An 18,111-nucleotide genomic window follows, 5' to 3' on the forward strand; every position below is an offset into this window, starting at 1 on the left:
GACAAGAAATATATAAACTAGAAAAACGTTACAGGGATAATTAGATCATTTATGTTATCTACAAGTCCAATAACATATAGGCAACTACTTGCATCGCTAATTTTTTTTCTTTTCAGTTGATGAATGGGAAACGTATATAATTTTTTGCCCTCTCTAGACCCAATTTGTTTTCCGATTATTGGTTAGTTAGATATGAATTTATCACTTATATTTTATCAATAGATAGGAATATTCTGAAGCTATGTAGAATATTATAGAGAAAAAAATTTCCTAATAAAGTAAAACAAGTCTTTGCTATATCATGGGAGGTTGAACTATGTGTCTGTTAAGGAAAAAAAACTTGAAGGTAATATACTAATATATGTAGTTTTTCGAAGATGGACCAACAATTGCTAATTGTATCTAAGCAATACTCAACACTAAACTCAATGGATCAACGCAACTTAGCACGCTTATTATGAGTCCGACTGTAAATTTTATGTCCCTATAAGAGTTTAAATGAAAATCTTGTGATCTGTATGCCAAAAAAAATATATATACATTCCGGACTATTCAATTTAAGTTTCAGTCCATTCATCTCTATAATGAGTTTACGGAAAATTATTTATTGAATAGTTTCCTAATGCTAACTAAGATATAATCTACATTCGAACGATGAGCTTCTCTAAATTTGATTCCAAACTTTTATCAGAAAACACACCATTTATACTATGAATACCTCCAAAATCATGTTTCATCTTAAAATCATGGTGGTCATTATTCATATATATATATATATATATATCCAACTATAATCTTTTTTACTTAAAATTGTTGTCTTTAACAAATATGTAAGAATAAATTAACTTAAGCAAAAAGATATGGAAATGCATCGAGTCATAAGCGATAAACGACAAATATATGCTAAAAACTTATGTTATGAAGACCAAGTTGTATAGCCCACAATAATTAGCTGTCCATATCTAAGGGTATCCCAGACTTTGTTATTTATAAATTAATGAGAAAGATGATTGTAATTGATGTCATAAGTGTTGACATTTATCCACTATGTCTCATGTTCTCTATATATACATCCCAACTCCTCTCCCTCATTTCCTCACTTCTCACAAGACTTTCAACAAAAACATCAACAAACAAAACTAACTAATCTACTTAATTAAGATTAATTAACATCTTAATTAAGACACTTAAGTTTATAACAAAAAAAATGGAAGCCATGGGAGAATGGAGCAACAACCTCGGAGGAATGTACACCTATGCGACAGAAGAAGCTGATTTCATGAACCAGCTCCTCGCCTCCTACGATCATCCCGGCACCGGCTCATCCTCTGGCACAGCCGGCGGAGACCACCACCAGGGATTGTATTGGAACCTTGGTTCTCATCACAACCACCTTACCTTGATGCCTGAAGCTAGTAGCTTCTGTTTCTCTCAGGAGAGCAACAGCTACAGCGCTGGGAACAGTGGATACTACGCAGTGGTCCCACCTACGGTTGAAGAGAACAACAATGGGTCAATGGACTTTGGCATGGAAGATGTGACCATCAACACCAACTCTTATCTTGTTGGTGAGGAGACAAGCGAGTGTGACGTTGAGAAATACTCATCTGGAAAGACTCTTGTGCCTTTGGAAACCGTCGTGGAGAACCAAAATGACGAGGAGAGCATCTTGCAATCCGAGATCTCTGTCACTACTACTGATCATCAGAAATCTCTCACCGGTTCCAAGAAGAGATCGCGTGTCACATCCGCTGATGTAAGCTTTACTGGTTTTAGGTCTTAACTGGTTTGTTTAATTGTATTAAAGACATTCTTTTATTTTACTAATATTGTATAAAACGGTTTTGCAATGGATACAGAAAAACAAGAGAGCAAAAGTGGGGAAGAGAGGACAAAAGGGCATAGAAATGAGTGGTGATAATAACAACAATGGAGGAGAAGAGCAAGAAGTAGAGAAGGTGAATAAGAAAAGAAAGAATGGGGCTATGATGAGCAGACAGAACTCAAGCACCACTTTCTGTTCCGAGGAAGAATCAAACTGCGCTTCTCAAGAAGGTGGAGGAGAAGAGGAGGAAGATGCCTCCAAGGCTCTTAACCTCAACGGTAAAACCAGGGCAAGTCGTGGTGCTGCCACCGACCCTCAAAGCCTTTACGCAAGGGTAATTAATTTTGCTTTATTTACGTCAAATTTCGGCTTACGATCCATATATATTTTCTTTGTTCTATAGTTTTTAATTTTTATGAAGTAACGGAAAAAATAGAAAGACTAAATCCGGATTTTCTTTGGTTGTACAGAAAAGAAGAGAAAGGATAAACGAAAGACTAAGGATTTTGCAAAACCTCGTCCCTAATGGAACAAAGGTAAATTCGCATGCATTCGTTTAACACATGCAGATTATATCGTTCTTTACATGCAATTTAATTTTAATAGAAATTCTAAACATCTATAATTTCTTGTTTACGTAACAGGTCGATATCAGCACTATGCTTGAGGAAGCCGTTCATTACGTCAAATTTTTGCAGCTCCAAATTAAGGTACGGAAGGGCTTTCCTTTTAACATTTTACTGGAAAATTGACATGTGTTATATGAAAATGATTTAATTTAAAATTATAATTATAATTACGCAGTTATTAAGCTCTGATGATCTATGGATGTATGCGCCGATTGCATTCAACGGAATGGACATTGGCCTCAACTCACCAAGATGATGCACGGATCTTGTGATTTTTAGTTGGTCATAAAACCAAAAATGTATTATTCTTTTTTCCTTTCTTTTTCTATTCTCCGCCTTCGGACGAGTTCGATTATAATTTCTCGTACGATGTTCAATATATGAGAGAAATGAAGAGTCACATTCTTTTTGTTTTTTATATCACATTCCAATTTCTTAGATTCCGTCTTCTCCATTGTTTTATTTTTTTAGATGTTGAAATTTCCTGGTAATGGACTCGATATCATACAGATAATTCAAGCTGGTTGTCATCGGTCATTTTAATTTAACCCTATAATTTCAGCTTATAATTCAGTATATGATCACCATTGTAATTTCAAAAGATACTTTACAAATGGAAGGATAAATAAGGGAACCGTTGTTTGGTAAGAATTAATGAAAATTGTGCTTACAACTCTATAATTTTATTTTTCTCTTCAAGAAAAAAGTAACTAAAACCTATCGGATTGTGTGAACCATGATTTTTCCATTTTTATACCATGCACATCAAATCTAAGACGTCTACCAATGAAGCTGATCAAATTTGCGGGATCCCTGCATGAGATCAATTTCAGACGTCCCAAATTGTAACCAAGCATAATCTTTCACGTCCGACTTTACCATCAGCTTACAAATCTTGATATACTTCATGTGCCGTGTGCTTGATGAATGATCTAGCATTCTAGCTATACATAGAGCGAACATCATAGTCAATTTCAAGGAATACGTACGTACGGACGTACCGTCGACTATTATGATTGAGATTGATAGGCGCACAGATTATATTTTGGCATATACCGCCTATTTGTTTGCATGCCACTAAAAGAATTGGCGCATAACATAGTGAAATAGGTTATAACAGTTCTTGTACCAAAGAATTGTTCATAACGGAATTACTAAAGTCGTCCAAACAAGAGATGAATGGTTTACATATATAATACTTAAAAAAAAAAAACATAATACTAGCCTCACATTTGTATACGATTTAATATATGGCCACTTAATAACTTCGGCCGCAACAGGTTCATTCTCACACGTATTCATGAATAAGACCAGATCATAGTTCATGTATAGTTTACTAATTTTTACAATGTAATATTTCAGTACTGATTCTACGCATTTGATTTTCCACGGTCGGATTTTTGTTTTGTTTTAAATATATTTATTCCCATGCAGTAGCTGTGTTTAGACCATCTCCTTTATAATAACAATTATTCCTTGACAAGAGTTAGAATATATGATATCAAAGGAAATTAAATAAGATATATTTTCAATTTACATCTTATAGCCCGAAACATTAAAAAGTAACTAGACTAGCATATCCATTTTGTCTTACTAGAATATTATCAGCAATCAATGTTATTCATGGCAATCAATTAATATCAATTATTTCACTTTTATTTCTACTCAATTCAAATGCGGCTTATGAAATATTACTACAATTTTTGTTGCCAACAACAACTTTGAAAAGTAATTACGAATTCATATAGCGTCAACCTTTAGCCAGTTTCTTGTTCATAATTTTTTTGACATCAAAATTGTAGTTCACAACTTTATCCAGATTCAGAAAGTGATTCTGAAATATTTATAGCATAATAAATGTCTCATTTTTCAGAGTTGAAACAACAAAACATTGCTTATGTTTTTCTTTAATAACTCAAGTATATAAATTGAATTAAAGTAAATATATTGATATCTAGTCAAATAAGTTTATTAAAAAGCTAAAAAAAATCTCAAAAACAAAACATTTATTAAGTTTATGGTTGTAGGAAAAACATAACAAAACGATTGGCCTGTTTATGTAAAAGGTCAACTATATTATAATAGATAGTCTAGTCCATTTAGGATGTACAACAAGTAAAGTTATGTAAGTTATAAAACTGTCTTGATCAGAAGAAGATTGTAAAATTGACATGATTGCTATTAGAGTTGAGTTTGACTATGGCTTTTGGTCACTTCTTAAACTATAGGTTGACTTATGTTCATGGTATATTTTTATAATTTTGTCAACAGGTTTATGGTATATATTAATAAATTCTTATTGTTGAAATTTTTTGGATGTTAACAGCAACAGAGAAATGTTGTTCTATTAGTTCCTTTGTTTTACAGTTTATATATCATTACCTAGTAGGAACAAGGCATATTCTTTTTCATGTCCTACACTTTAATTATTTAGGAAAGTAATCAAACAGAAAATAGAATTATATAAAGATGGGTTGATCATATCATATATTCCTCTAAGTTCTATTATTTGTTAAAACAAATTTGACATCAAAGCCACTAATGGCGACTGTTTCTCACTCTTTTCTTTTCTCTTACCGTTTTTATTTTATTTTTAAAATCTACATATTTTTCAATTATAAATATTGGGAATAATAAACTCAAGTGTGAGCACCCTCTAAAATATACCCAGTTTTGTATAAATAAATACAAGAATCAATCAAATAATTGAAAGGACAGCTACTAAAAACCCCTTCCAAACTCAAAAGAATTTGTTAGATTAGAAACACACTGATTTAATCCTAATGCTGCTACTTTTTTTTCTTAGTATACATATATATTTTCAAAAAGTTATCGGACAAACTAGCTAAATATATTTGTCAAAAAAAACTAGTTCGATATATTCAATCGTGATGGGGGATGAGTACACCGAAGATCAAACTCATTAAATACAAATTTACAAATTTGGAGGTGTGATCACCTTGTTGACGTCTCTAATGCTCCAACCATTTTTAATTTCATAACTTGCCTCGTTTGGTTCTTATTATATAACCAACAGTAATTGAGTGTATTCAAATTTTTGGTTGTCGGTCTATGCACTTGAAAATAAAATACATTAGATTTCATCAAAGTCGTTACAAGTTGAGAGTCCACGGCTTTGCCAATTTGTGTCAATGACTAACAAACGAGTGCATTCTACTTTCCTAGTGGATCTTTTCGTGTATTACATGAAGCCCACATCTCGAAAGATCTTACTCTTGGGCCCATCTATAACTTTTATCTTTTTCTTTTGCAACTTGTCATTGGTGTACCGTGCACGTGATACACCGGATTCCATCTCGCGAACGAAACCTCACGGCGGCTTAATAACTGAATCTGTAACAAATCGCGGAACCGACTAGTTTACGAGCAAGGGCATATTCGTCATTTCTCTATCGCTTCCCGCTTCTTTCCCACTTCTGCTTCATCACCATCATCTCCAATCTCACTTCTCCAGAGTTCACAATCGCAAACGCAGAGAATCCAGACGAAAAGATGAGGTTTATCGGAGATTGGAAGATCGCTTTCGCTACCTGCTTCTTTATCGCTCTCAGCATCTACGTCGCGCGCCTCGAATTTGACAACGTCGTTCTCCATTTTCTCCGTTTGGCTAAAGATTTCCCGGAGAATCATACCGGCGGTAAGGTTTCTGAGAAATCTCCCTACGAGGAGGATTTCATGACCATGTTCATGTCTACCGCCGAAGATATCGATCGATCTTACTCCCTCCACTACGATTTCTACCAAGAATCTTGCCCTTCCGCCGAGAGAATCATCGCTAAAGCTATCACAGAAACCTACAACGCCAGACCTAGCATAGCTCCGTCTCTCATCCGCCTCCTATTTCACGATTGCTTTATCGAGGTCAGATTTTCCGATTCGTTGCTTTCTCTTTCTCGTCTCTTCTGATATAGTCTGGGTAAATCTTCGGCATCTTAGCAGTAGGAGAAATTTAGGGTAGATTGTTCGTGAAACCTCAAACAATTTCTTGATTCGGGAGTGTATAACTGATTGTGATATCTTTGTTTCAATTGAAGTTCATCTCTGTCAATGGAATTAAGCTTGGTCAATAAAGAATCTATGTGCTTATATCCCTCTGATTTGTTGTTGTTAGGATACTTTGTGAACCGAATCTTATGTTTCCTTGGATTTCTTCAAGTTGCTCATGTTGCTTTATATACAGGGATGTGATGCATCAGTCCTTCTAGACGCAGATGAATCTCTAACTTCTGAGAAAGAAGCATCTCCGAACCAGTCTTTGAAAGGGCTTGATGTGATTGACGCAATTAAGTCTGAGCTAGAGAACGTCTGTCCTGGAGTTGTTTCCTGCGCCGACATTATTGTCTTGGCTGCTAGAGAAGCCGTCCTTTTGGTAAATCTCCATGCCTCTCTTCTTGTTTTGTCCATGTTGATTATCTCTGTAACCCTGAATCATGTCTTTGGAACTCCACAGGCTGGTGGTCCATTTTATCCACTGGAGACTGGAAGGAAAGATAGTGTAGCGGCCTTCAAGGAAATTGCAGAACGAGAGCTTCCAACACCACAAGCTAATCTCTCGGTAATTCTTGCAAGGTTTGCTTCCAGAGGATTCAACGAGAGAGAAACCGTCAGTTTATTCGGTAATCCTCACTTCTTGTGCCAACATCTCTCTCCCCTGCTTTGGCTATATCTTGTCGTTCTTGGAATTGGTTTACTCTTTCTCTTCGTGACATGATTCTTTTCTTACTCTTACTCTGATTTTTCTGACGCAGGAGCACACAGCATAGGCACTACGCACTGCACATTCTTTGAGGACCGGCTATACAACTTCGCAGGAACGGGGAAGCCTGACCCTGAACTCAATCCAGGGTTCCTCCAAGAACTGAAAACCAAATGCCCCTTCTCTGCCTCGGCTTCATCTCCATCACCATCCCCTGGCACTGGTTTAGCACCTTCCTTACCTGCATCAGATTGTCCCAAGAACTATGGTATGAGCCCAACAGGCGGGAATGATGGAGTGATCGACTTGAGCTTCAACAATGAAGGAGGTGAGGAGAATTTCGGAACACGCTACTTCAGAAGATTGATGCAGAAGAAAGGGTTGTTGTTTTCTGATCAGCAGCTAACGAGCAGTGAAGAGACTGAGACATGGGTGAGAGCCTATGCTTCAGATCCACAGTTGTTCCGACGTGACTTTGCCATGTCGATGATGAAGTTATCAAGTTACCATGTCTTGACTGGTCCTCTAGGTCAAGTCAGAACAACATGCTCAAAGGTCCTGCCCAAGGAACTGATTTGAGTCTCTCTCTCTTTACCACTTTTGTGGGTTTGATTTGATATCTTGTGCATTCAACCATAAGTTTGGTTCAAAATCATTGTGAATATCCGTCACGTTTTCTTTATTCTATCAGATCTTTTTGTATGTTCTATTTGGATTAGTCTTCTCAGTAGACAGACGGCAGTGTGATGAGATAGGCCTTGTAATTTGGGCCATAAATATTTGAAGCCCACCAATTTCTAGGGTTTACAAAAATCGTCAACTCGTTCTCTCTTTGTCTCATCCTCTTGGTTTATGCTATAAATTGATTATCAACGCCGTCCCCGACGCTATTTAGGGTTTCCAAAGTTTAGAGTGCTTCCTCGCCGTTGGTCTTTCTCCTCTAGCTTCTTTCGCTAAATCATGGGATTCGCCAATATCTGGAATTCTCATCCCAAGAAATACGGTCCTGGTTCCCGCACATGGTAAGGCCTTCTTCTTTTCCTCTCATATGCCGAGAAATTAAGCGGCTTGCCAAAGACTTATGGCGTTGTTTCGTTTTTCGTGATTCGTGTTAACAGAGCATATATCCTCTCTGAATATAATCTTCGTAGTGTTGGTATTTGATTTGAGTATCGTTATAAATATGGATGTTACGTTGAAAAATGTTAAATGTTTTGAATAGCTCTGTTACTGTTTTTTGGGTTTAGGTGAGCCACTAGTCCTATTTTCAAGCGAATCCATGTATATTTGCTTTAGATCCTTAAGACACACATTCCATTTTTTCAAAAGATCCAAACTTTTGGGTGAATTAATGTTGCGGTAATAGGTTTAGTGGGAAGGGAAATTGCTGTGTGTTCTTCCTCGAAGTAAGTTTTGATCTATTGGAGTCTTGATTTCTAAAGCAAGGTTCAGTGTTAAACTTTGCCTTCTAAACATTTTACAAAACAATGCTCTCTTTGTTGTTAATGTATATAGAATATGTTGGACATGTTTCTTGTCTTTGCTTGTGTGGATATACGAGAGATCTCATCTAACGATAAGGTTGCATTTCTTGGATTTGTGCAGCCGTGTGTGCGGAAACTCCCATGGATTAATCAGGAAGTATGGTCTTAACTGTTGTAGACAGTGCTTCCGCAGCAACGCCAAGGAAATCGGATTCATTAAGGTAATAACTTTTGTGTATCGATGTGATTTGACCCTTGATGTTATTTCAGTCTTTTGGATTTTGATAAGTTAATTCATTGTTTTGTTTTCCACTTCTTTGCAGTACCGTTGAAGATCATTGCCCCTTGCGTGGGAGCCGGAGCATCATCATGTCTTTTTTTTTGGTTAAACTCAAAGCCCAAGTTATTGTAATGGATTTGTGACATTGAGCTATTTCGTTAAGGCTGTTTAGCTGTTGAATCTTATACTCCCTCAGTTTTATTAAATTTGATTTTCTGAGTTTTGCACATGGATTTCATTGTTTTTAATTTTTTATTATTACTCCACTCTCTCTTTTCCAACTCTGCATTAATATTATGGCCCGTGACTTAGTATTTTGTTGTCTCTTCATATTTCACTGGTTAATTAGTTTTGTAAAGCAACATACATTAATTATAATTTATTCAATTTATTCAATTTAAAGAAGAAACAATTTAAAGAAGAAACTTGCATTTATTACATGTAAGAAATCAAATATTGTAAAACAAAAAAAAAACTTCAGAAAATTGATGGAATAGTTATTTGTTCTAGCCCAATTATTAGTTATACCTTCTACGATATTGCTTTTCGTAAATATGGCTTTCTAACCTTAAAAAAGCAATCACAAATTTGAAAAAAAATAAGTATCATAATCTTTATAGGTTTTGAAAGAGTACCCAAAATATATTAAATAAAACCTAAATAGTTTCGTACCATTTTCTGAACTTTTACAAATTAAATCCTCGTTACCAAAAACAAAAATATATTATAATTCAATTGTAAATCTAAAAGTTTGTCATATTTTATAAATTTTGGATTTTTGATGGTATATTTGGAAAGTAAAACATTACAAACTAAAATTTTGAGATCGCACATAAAAATATGACGTGGTAAAATGTTATAAGATAAACTTTGCATATCATTTTCTCTTTTATGATTTTTTTAGTCTATGCATTAAATGAAATGATATTAACTTCTATTTTTATCATCTTCTGATGTGTAAACCAATCACCAAGACTTCATATCTTTTCCCCAAAAAAAAAATTTAATGGATACTTTTTTATTGATATGAAATTATGTCAAGACAGGAGAAATTTCACTAGAGGAACACAGAACCGTTTCTGATTGAATGCTGACAAAAAGTACTTAGGTTTTAATTTGGTGTATTTCTTGTGGGAACATTATGGTATACGTATCTACAGGGCGGTATCGAACGACTATTTGTGACTATATTTGCCTCTCTTTAAAAAGTTGATCATCTTTTAAAAATTACCTCAACCTTGATATTTTCCTATTAATAGTAGGGTGAAAAGTTCATTATAGTTAATGTATATCAAGGCCATCAATAATAGTAAAGCTACTTTTTCTTGTGACGTCGAATAGTAAAGCTTTTTTTTTGGGGTTTATCAAAATCATCAGGAATAGAAAAGTATTGCACTATATATTACTAGGATAGGCATACAATACGAACAACAAAAACAAACTTTAATTCATCATCATCGGTTTGTTCTTTGATTCCACAATGAAGCGTCTGCTGCTGCTTGCTCTCTGCAGCCTTTCTCTATCAAGTTGTATTCCATCTTATCTTATTATTTTCTTATTTCTTTCAAAGAAAAAAAAACTAATATAATGTTTTTGTATGGAAAACATTTGCAGGATCTGAATCAAAGTTCGTGCCGTATGATTATTCTGCAACCATAGAGGTATGCAATGCTCTGTTCATTTGTCTGACTTCAGACATGTGTCGTGATTCTTGTTCTCATTATATTTCTGTGTTGGTGCAGTGTCTAGCTAAACCATTTAAACCACAGTACAATGGAGGAATCATAGTAAACCCTGACCTACGTAATGGTCCACAAGCCTGGTCACAATTCGGAAACGCAAAAGTCGAATTCAGAGAGATTGGAGGCGATAAGTTTGTTGTTGCACGAGAGAGGAAACAACCTTTTGACAGCGTCTCACAAAAGGTTTATCTGGAAAAGGGTCTTCTCTACACTTTCTCCGGTAAAAAACCAAATTCTGTTTTTGTGTTTCTTGTAGCATACTCTTTGAATTTTTTGTAAGCCCTATCAGGATATATGATCTGCTCTGTTTTATGTTCTTCGTAGCTTGGTTACAAGTAAACAAAGGAAATGCTCCGGTAAAAGCCGTTTTCAAGAAGAACGGTGAATATAAGCACGCCGGTTCTGTTATTGCTGAATCCAAATGCTGGTCCATGCTCAAAGGTGGTCTCACTGTTGATGAATCTGGTCCTGCCGAACTCTACTTCGAGGTATCTATATCATAGCCTTGATTGTTTCTTACATTTTGGTCACACTCGGCGAGTTTATTTTTCAGCAATGATATGATGAGTCTTGTTTTGTCCATGTGTAGAGCGACGACACAACGGTTGAGATTTGGGTTGATAGCGTCTCGCTGCAACCATTCACAGAAAAAGAGTGGAACACTCACCACGAGCTGAGCATTCAGAAGGAGAGAAAGAGAACCGTTAGAATCAGAGCTGTGAATAGCAAAGGCGAGCCGATCCCAAAAGCAACCATAACCGTAGAACAGAGGAAACTCGGATTCCCATTTGGATGCGAGGTAGAAAAGAACATACTTGAGAGCCAAGCATACCAAAACTGGTTCACTCAAAGGTTCACAGTAACAACTTTCGCCAACGAGATGAAATGGTACAGCACAGAAGTAGTCAGAGGCAAAGAGAATTACTCAATCGCAGATGCGATGTTGAGTTTCTTCAAGAAGCACGGGGTCGCTGTGCGTGGACACAATGTTGTATGGAACGACGACAAGTATCAACTTCAATGGCTGAATTCTCTCTCCGGTCGCGAGTTCTACAATGCAGTGAAACAGAGGATTTTCTCTGTGGTTTCACGATACAAAGGCCAGCTTGCGGGTTGGGACGTTGTGAATGAGAATCTACATTTTTCCTACTTCGAGAAAAAGATGGGTCCTAAGGCTTCTTATAACATTTATAAGATGGCACAGGCGTTCGATCCAACAACAACTAAGTTTCTGAATGAATACAATACGTTAGAGGAACCTAGGGATTCAGATTCTTGTCCAGCAAGGTATTTGAAGAAGCTTAGGGAGCTTAAATCAATCCGTGTTCGCGGAAACATATCGCTAGGGATCGGTCTCGAGTCTCATTTTAAGACTCCTAACCTTCCGTATATGAGATCAGCTCTTGACACTCTTGGTGCCACCGGTTTGCCTATTTGGCTCACTGAGGTCGATGTTGAAGCTCCTCCAAATGTCCAAGTAATTTCTCATACTCTCTTATAACGATCAACAGAAGTCTTTAGGATGTTTAGCACTTCCTTATCTCATTGATGTTTGGATTTCTTGCAGGCCCAAGTATTTCGAGCAGGTTCTAAGGGAAGGCCACGCACATCCTCAAGTGAAAGGAATGGTGACGTGGAGTGGTTATTCTCCAACAGGTTGCTACCGAATGTGCCTCACCGATGGAAACTTTAAGAACCTACCCACCGGAGACGTCGTGGACAGACTTCTACATGAATGGGGAGGTTTCCGCAAACAAACCACAGGTGTCACTGATGCTGATGGATTCTTTGAAGCTTCACTCTTCCATGGTGACTATGATCTCAAGATTGCTCATCCTCTCTCCAATTCAAAAGCTTCTCACAGCTTTAAGCTGACTTCTGATGACTCCTCAAACACTCAACCATCCTCTTTTGTCTTTCGTGTTTAAGAAGACAAGTATACAGCTACTTTATACTTGAGTAATTTGATTCTTAGTCATGAATGGTGGCAGATAGTATTGTTTGTGAATTAATCTAGACATGGTATATATGTGTATCCATGTCTGCGGAAACCCCCAAGGGCTAATCATTAGCATCATTGGGTTGGGTTTTTTAAAGTTTAAGCTTTGATATTGTAATGGATTTGCCAATAATATTGAACTTCCTCTTAACTATTTTGATAAGTCTTTTAACTTGTTGTAGTCTTCACTTTGATTGCCATGTTCTCGCCCAATATTAAGTAAATGCTCCATTGATTTTACAGTCTAAAAACAATGACGTTATATGATAAATGTATCATAGGAAACAAAATCAATTTAAAAGACACACACACACAAAACAAGGCTTTTGTGGATTTAAAGATTTACATTTCTAAGGGAAAAATGCTAAAAAAAATCCTAAATTCACAATTTTAAGCCAAAAATCTGCAACCTACTAAGTGAATAAAATAAATCTTCAATTTTCGTTGACTAATCCATTTAATCTCTAATTTGTTTTTTGACCAAACCATTTTAAACTTAAAGTTAGTCAATAGTTGAATTTTTTTATACCAAAAAGTTGAAGATTTTTTTTGGAAATAATATGTTGAAATTTTGGTTACTTTTATTAGAAATTGATTTTATTTTATTTTTAAATGCTAATTTCATTTTTATACTATGTCTAAAATATTTTTAAATGATAAATAAATAGTGATAAATAAACGAAAATTTTATTTTTCATATCAGTAATTTCATTTCAACTAACGAAATAGATTTTTTAATTATTAATATTTTATTATCCATATTATTTTCATTATTTGAATTCAAAAATTTTGGAAAAAATAATTTTTGGTAAAAAAACCAAAAAAGTCTTCAACTTTTTATTTACCAAATTAATCCTAAACTTTTTATTCACAAAAATGCCTTGACTTTTTATTTATTAAGCAATTTTAGTTATATTCGTTAGTCAACTATAAATGTTGACTAACTTGGATCTAAAATGGTTTAGTCAAAAAGAAGTTGAGAATTAAACGGATTAGTAAAAAAAAACTATATATTTATTTTGTCCAATGTATTTGATTGTTTTTTTTGTTGAAAGTTGTGAGTTAAGGATTTTTTAATAGATTTTTCCCTTTTTTACTGGCTTATATGTTGACTACTGAGGAAAATTTGTGCTATTGCCTAGAATTGCTTCCCTTATTCGGCCTCCGTGACACAAAAAAGAAAGGAAAAAAGGTATTCTTTGACAATTTTCATATATTTAATATGCCGTTCTGTTAAGGGTTAATGGACAATGAATAACTTAACTTGTTTTCCAAACCAAGCATGGTAAATTCTCTAAAAAGTTAAGTACTGTATAGTCAAAATTGTTTTTGTTAATAAATTAACCATGAAAATAGTATAAATATTATTGGAAATCCTTAATCATCATCAAGTGATTTTTTTAGTTCCGCAATGAAGCTTCTGCTGCTGCTGCTTGCCTTCTGCATACTTTCTCTATCAAGTTGTTCTCCATCTCATCCTCTGATTTTCCTATATTATTCTTGTTGTTATGTTAAATCTCCTATAATTGTTTCGAGTTTTTTTTCTTCGCAATGTATATTTTCTGTTTGTGCATGGAGCATAACTTTTGAATCTCTTTTCGACAAAAAAAGAGGAAATAGTATAACTAATTTTCTATGAAAACGTTTGCAGGGTGTGAAGAAAATTTCGTACCTTATGATTACTCGGCAACGATAGAGGCAAGCGATTCTCTGTTCATTCAGACATGTTCGTCGGAGATTTCTGTTTCTGATAATCTTTGTCTTTGTTCAGTGTCTAGAGAACCCTTATAAACCACAATACAATGGAGGGATTATCGTGAACTCTGACTTACAAAATGGTTCACAAGGCTGGTCACAATTCGGAAACGCCAAAGTCGATTTCAGAGAATTTGGAGGCAATAAGTTTGCTGTTGCAGGAGAGAGGAATAAATCTTATGATAGCGTCTCACAGAAGGTTTATTTGGAAAAGGGACTTTTTTACACTTTCTCTGGTAAAAACAATTCGGAATTTGTGTTTCTTGGAACACACTCATTAGAATTTAAGGATAAGCATTGTGCCAATTATATCATCTGATGTATTTTATTTTAATCGTAGCTTGGTTACAAGTAACCAAAGGAAAGGCTCCCGTGACAGCCGTTTTCAAGAAGAACGGTGAATATAAGCACGCCGGTTCTGTTATTTCTGAATCCAAATGTTGGTCCATGCTCAAAGGTGGTCTAACTGTTGATGAATCTGGTCCTTCCGAACTCTACTTTGAGGTATTTGGTATAAAAGTATTTTCTGAATTTTTTTTTGTATTTCAGTTCTTAAAGATGTGAATAAAAAGTTACAATGTAATTGGAAACAGAGAAATTGACCTAATGATGATTCATGTTTTACTGGTCATGTGTAGAGCGAGGACACAACAGTTGAGATATGGGTTGATAGTGTCTCATTGCAACCATTCACACAAGAAGAGTGGAACTCTCACCACGAGCAGAGCATCCACAAGGCGAGAAAAGGAACCGTAAGGATCAGAGCGGTGAACAGCGGAGGCGAGCCACTACCAAACGCAACCATTTCTATCGTACAGAACAGACTAGGGTTCCCATTCGGGTGCGCAGTAGAAAAGAACATACTTGGGAATCAAGCATACCAAAACTGGTTCACTAAGAGGTTCACCGTGACAACGTTCGGGAACGAGATGAAATGGTACAGCACCGAAAGAGTTAGAGGCAAAGAGGATTACTCGACCGCAGACGCGATGTTGAGATTCTTCAAGCAGCACGGAGTCGCTGTGCGTGGCCACAATATTTTATGGGAAGACCCTAAGTATCAACCTAGATGGGTGAGTTCTTTGTCAGGTAAGGATCTCTACAACGCCGTGAAACGAAGGGTTTTCTCGGTGGTCTCGAGATACAAAGGCCAGCTTGCGGGTTGGGATGTTGTGAATGAGAATCTCCATTTCTCCTTCTTTGAGAGCAAGATGGGTCCTAAAGCCTCTTATAACACCTATGCGGAGGCGCATATCATCGATCCAAGGACAACAATGTTTATGAATGAATTCAATACTTTAGAGCAGCCGGGAGATTCGGCTTCTAGTCCAGCAAGATATTTACAGAAGCTTAGGGAGCTTCAATCTATTAGGGTTTCCGGAAGCATTCCGTTAGGGATAGGTCTTGAGTCTCATTTCAGTACTCCTAACATTCCGTATATGAGATCAGCTCTTGACACTCTTGCTGCCACTGGTTTGCCTATTTGGCTCACTGAGGTTGACGTCGATGCTCCTCCAAATGTCCGGGTAACTAATATATATACTCTCTGATAAGGCAACCAAAAGCCCCGTACCATTCGGTTCCGTTCTGTCTGATGTTAGGGTTTCTTGCAGGCCAAGTATTTCGAGCAGGTCCTTAGGGAAGGTCACGCGCATCCGCAAGTGAAAGGAATGGTGACGTGGACTGGTTATTCTCCAACAGGTTGCTACCGAATGTGCCTCACCGATGGAAACTTCAGGAACTTACCAACCGGAGACGTTGTGGACAAACTTCTGCGTGAATGGGGAGGGCTTCGTGGGCAAACCACAGGTTTAACTGATGCTGATGGATTCTTTGAAGCTTCACTCTTCCATGGTGACTATGATCTCAATATTGCTCATCCTCTCGCCAATTCATCAGCTTCTCACAGCTTTAAGCTGACTTCTGAAGACTCTCAACCATCTCCTTTCGTCTTTCTTGTTTGAGACGCTAAGTTTACAACTAGTATTATGTATTTCAGTAGTTTGATTCTTTAGTGAAAAAATGGTGACAGCAAATAAAACATTGGATATGTTATACAAGGATGGTTTCAAACATATCAAACATATAAAATTTTGTGCAGTCATGGAAATATAGTTAACTCTATACGTTTTATAATCTTCAAGATTTAAAAGTTTAAATAATTTTGTAGACTTCATTTGTGTGGAATCTGAAATCTTTTGACTTAAATCTCAAATTTGATTTGTTTAAAAATATTTTTGTTTTCATTTTTAAATAGCCCAATATACACATATTTTCAAAATATTTTAGTTTTGAATAACCCCATTTTTTTTATAAAATATTTAAATAAGCACGATTTACAAATTTAAGATCCAAGAACACTAAAGTTTATTCAAACTTATAATCAAAGATTAAATAACATTCAATGTCTTCTCCCTCAAGAGTTTTTTTTTTCTTTCAAGAGTTCTTGAAGAGAGTAATCCGTAAAATTTATATATTTTATAAGAAAAACTTATTCTCAAAACACATTACAAAGGGAATATATATAACAGAGTTCGTTTAATGCACACGAACCACACCTGAACTTAACATTTTCATTCCTGCGCAACTTATAAATTTCTTCTTATCAAGCTAAAAACCCTTACACTCTACAACTCATTGGAAAACACGCAAACACACATTTGTGAAAGGAAGTGAAAAAAAGCGAAGAGAACACATGCAGGACGGGAACATCGAAATCGAGAGCATAGGAATTATCAGTAAATGTGAAGAAAGGGATCAGAAGGTGACACAATTAAGAGCCTAAATTTGCAAAAGTGTGTAGTTGGTCGAAGTGCGTGTTCTTGCACGTGCGCACATGTGTACATTTGTTGAACCTTGCGAATTTTTTTACGTGCACACGTGCCCACATGCATGCCTGATTTTGCTATTGGAACCCCTTAAATGAAATCAATCAACATTCCGGTTTTTTTTTATATAGTTGCTTCAGAATTTGGACTTATATTTACATGGCATATGTGCCAAAACAGAGTGTAACTTCCAGTATATATGAATTTTTGTATACACACATTCCAAACTCAGTAATCATACCGTTTTATACTGTATAGGAAAAGTATTTAAGAAGTTAGTATGATATATACTAAAGATCTTTATATCCAAACCTTTTCTAGAGAACTTTATATAATTATCGGATTACTCTATTTCAAAGCTTAATCGTGCTATGATGACACCAGTATCTCGTTATCCCCGATAGTTCCAAAATACACGGCAAGGAACAGAAAGGAGAAATATTTAGGGGAGATTTTTTCTTTTCCACAGGAGAGATTTAGGTAAAAAAAAAAAATTAGCTAGTACGAATAGGAATAAAGAAAATGGAAAACAAAATGTGAGGGCATGTGATATCATGAAAGCTTAGTCAATAGACCGCTCGGATCTTCTTTGTTACCACTTGTCTGTCGAAGTCGCTTTGACCCATGTACCATCTAATTACTCCCACTAATATAACTTAATTAACATAAATAAATATTAAATCATAATCATATAAATATTATATGATCAATGGGCATTTATCTCTTCTAGGCTACTTTTGGAGAATATGTCACGTGGGAACTTACACTGTTAGTATAATTTTTATTATATGTCAAGGTATTAAGGTCTCACCTCTAGTTAGATATGTGTCGTTCGTTTAGTTTTATCTTTGG

General features: G+C 35.7%; 5 protein-coding genes across 5 annotated transcripts; all 5 read left to right on the forward strand.

Moving 5' to 3' along the window:
- The first annotated feature begins 1,207 nt into the window (after positions 1-1,207).
- Positions 1,208-2,710, forward strand: LOC18029197 (transcription factor bHLH85). The gene is made up of 5 exons (XM_006412240.1): positions 1,208-1,756; positions 1,860-2,159; positions 2,296-2,361; positions 2,470-2,535; positions 2,630-2,710. The coding sequence occupies exons 1-5, from the start codon at positions 1,208-1,210 to the stop codon at positions 2,708-2,710; spliced, it is 1,062 nt and encodes a 353-aa protein (XP_006412303.1).
- A 3,257-nt stretch (positions 2,711-5,967) lies between these two features.
- LOC18029198 (putative Peroxidase 48) lies at positions 5,968-7,750 on the forward strand. The gene is made up of 4 exons (XM_024148648.1): positions 5,968-6,336; positions 6,656-6,844; positions 6,926-7,091; positions 7,224-7,750. Exons 1-4 carry the CDS (start codon positions 5,968-5,970, stop codon positions 7,748-7,750), a joined length of 1,251 nt encoding a protein of 416 aa, XP_024004416.1.
- A 260-nt stretch (positions 7,751-8,010) lies between these two features.
- On the forward strand, positions 8,011-9,168 carry LOC18029199 (40S ribosomal protein S29). The gene is made up of 3 exons (XM_006412242.2): positions 8,011-8,193; positions 8,777-8,876; positions 8,979-9,168. The coding sequence occupies exons 1-3, from the start codon at positions 8,132-8,134 to the stop codon at positions 8,985-8,987; spliced, it is 171 nt and encodes a 56-aa protein (XP_006412305.1). The 5' UTR covers positions 8,011-8,131; the 3' UTR covers positions 8,988-9,168.
- Positions 9,169-10,369: 1,201 nt separating this feature from the next.
- LOC18029200 (anti-sigma-I factor RsgI6) lies at positions 10,370-12,941 on the forward strand. The gene is made up of 6 exons (XM_024149727.1): positions 10,370-10,461; positions 10,550-10,596; positions 10,678-10,897; positions 11,002-11,165; positions 11,267-12,155; positions 12,247-12,941. Exons 1-6 carry the CDS (start codon positions 10,416-10,418, stop codon positions 12,603-12,605), a joined length of 1,725 nt encoding a protein of 574 aa, XP_024005495.1. The 5' UTR covers positions 10,370-10,415; the 3' UTR covers positions 12,606-12,941.
- Positions 12,942-14,087: 1,146 nt separating this feature from the next.
- Positions 14,088-16,395, forward strand: LOC18029201 (anti-sigma-I factor RsgI6). The gene is made up of 6 exons (XM_024148650.1): positions 14,088-14,136; positions 14,328-14,374; positions 14,448-14,667; positions 14,772-14,935; positions 15,070-15,957; positions 16,045-16,395. The coding sequence occupies exons 1-6, from the start codon at positions 14,088-14,090 to the stop codon at positions 16,393-16,395; spliced, it is 1,719 nt and encodes a 572-aa protein (XP_024004418.1).
- The last annotated feature ends 1,716 nt before the right edge of the window (positions 16,396-18,111 follow it).

The sequence above is a fragment of the Eutrema salsugineum genome, unplaced genomic scaffold (assembly GCF_000478725.1).
Source record: "Eutrema salsugineum unplaced genomic scaffold, Eutsalg1_0 scaffold_1, whole genome shotgun sequence".
Classification (NCBI taxonomy): Eukaryota; Viridiplantae; Streptophyta; class Magnoliopsida; order Brassicales; family Brassicaceae; genus Eutrema; species Eutrema salsugineum.

Bases quoted from the DNA above. Each gene is read 5' to 3' on its own strand.
- LOC18029199 (XM_006412242.2), top strand. From the start codon at position 8,132: ATGGGATTCGCCAATATCTGGAATTCTCATCCCAAGAAATACGGTCCT. The intron at 8,194-8,776 runs GTAAGGCCTTCT...GGATTTGTGCAG, and splicing joins GGTCCTGGTTCCCGCACATG to CCGTGTGTGCGGAAACTCCC.
- LOC18029197 (XM_006412240.1), top strand. From the start codon at position 1,208: ATGGAAGCCATGGGAGAATGGAGCAACAACCTCGGAGGAATGTACACC. The intron at 1,757-1,859 runs GTAAGCTTTACT...CAATGGATACAG, and splicing joins CGCGTGTCACATCCGCTGAT to AAAAACAAGAGAGCAAAAGT. The intron at 2,536-2,629 runs GTACGGAAGGGC...ATAATTACGCAG, and splicing joins TTTTGCAGCTCCAAATTAAG to TTATTAAGCTCTGATGATCT.
- LOC18029201 (XM_024148650.1), top strand. From the start codon at position 14,088: ATGAAGCTTCTGCTGCTGCTGCTTGCCTTCTGCATACTTTCTCTATCA. The intron at 14,137-14,327 runs GTTGTTCTCCAT...AAACGTTTGCAG, and splicing joins CTGCATACTTTCTCTATCAA to GGTGTGAAGAAAATTTCGTA. The intron at 14,375-14,447 runs GCAAGCGATTCT...GTCTTTGTTCAG, and splicing joins ATTACTCGGCAACGATAGAG to TGTCTAGAGAACCCTTATAA.
- LOC18029198 (XM_024148648.1), top strand. From the start codon at position 5,968: ATGAGGTTTATCGGAGATTGGAAGATCGCTTTCGCTACCTGCTTCTTT. The intron at 6,337-6,655 runs GTCAGATTTTCC...CTTTATATACAG, and splicing joins TTCACGATTGCTTTATCGAG to GGATGTGATGCATCAGTCCT. The intron at 6,845-6,925 runs GTAAATCTCCAT...GGAACTCCACAG, and splicing joins CTAGAGAAGCCGTCCTTTTG to GCTGGTGGTCCATTTTATCC.
- LOC18029200 (XM_024149727.1), top strand. From the start codon at position 10,416: ATGAAGCGTCTGCTGCTGCTTGCTCTCTGCAGCCTTTCTCTATCAA. The intron at 10,898-11,001 runs GTAAAAAACCAA...TGTTCTTCGTAG, and splicing joins TCTTCTCTACACTTTCTCCG to CTTGGTTACAAGTAAACAAA. The intron at 11,166-11,266 runs GTATCTATATCA...GTCCATGTGTAG, and splicing joins CTGCCGAACTCTACTTCGAG to AGCGACGACACAACGGTTGA.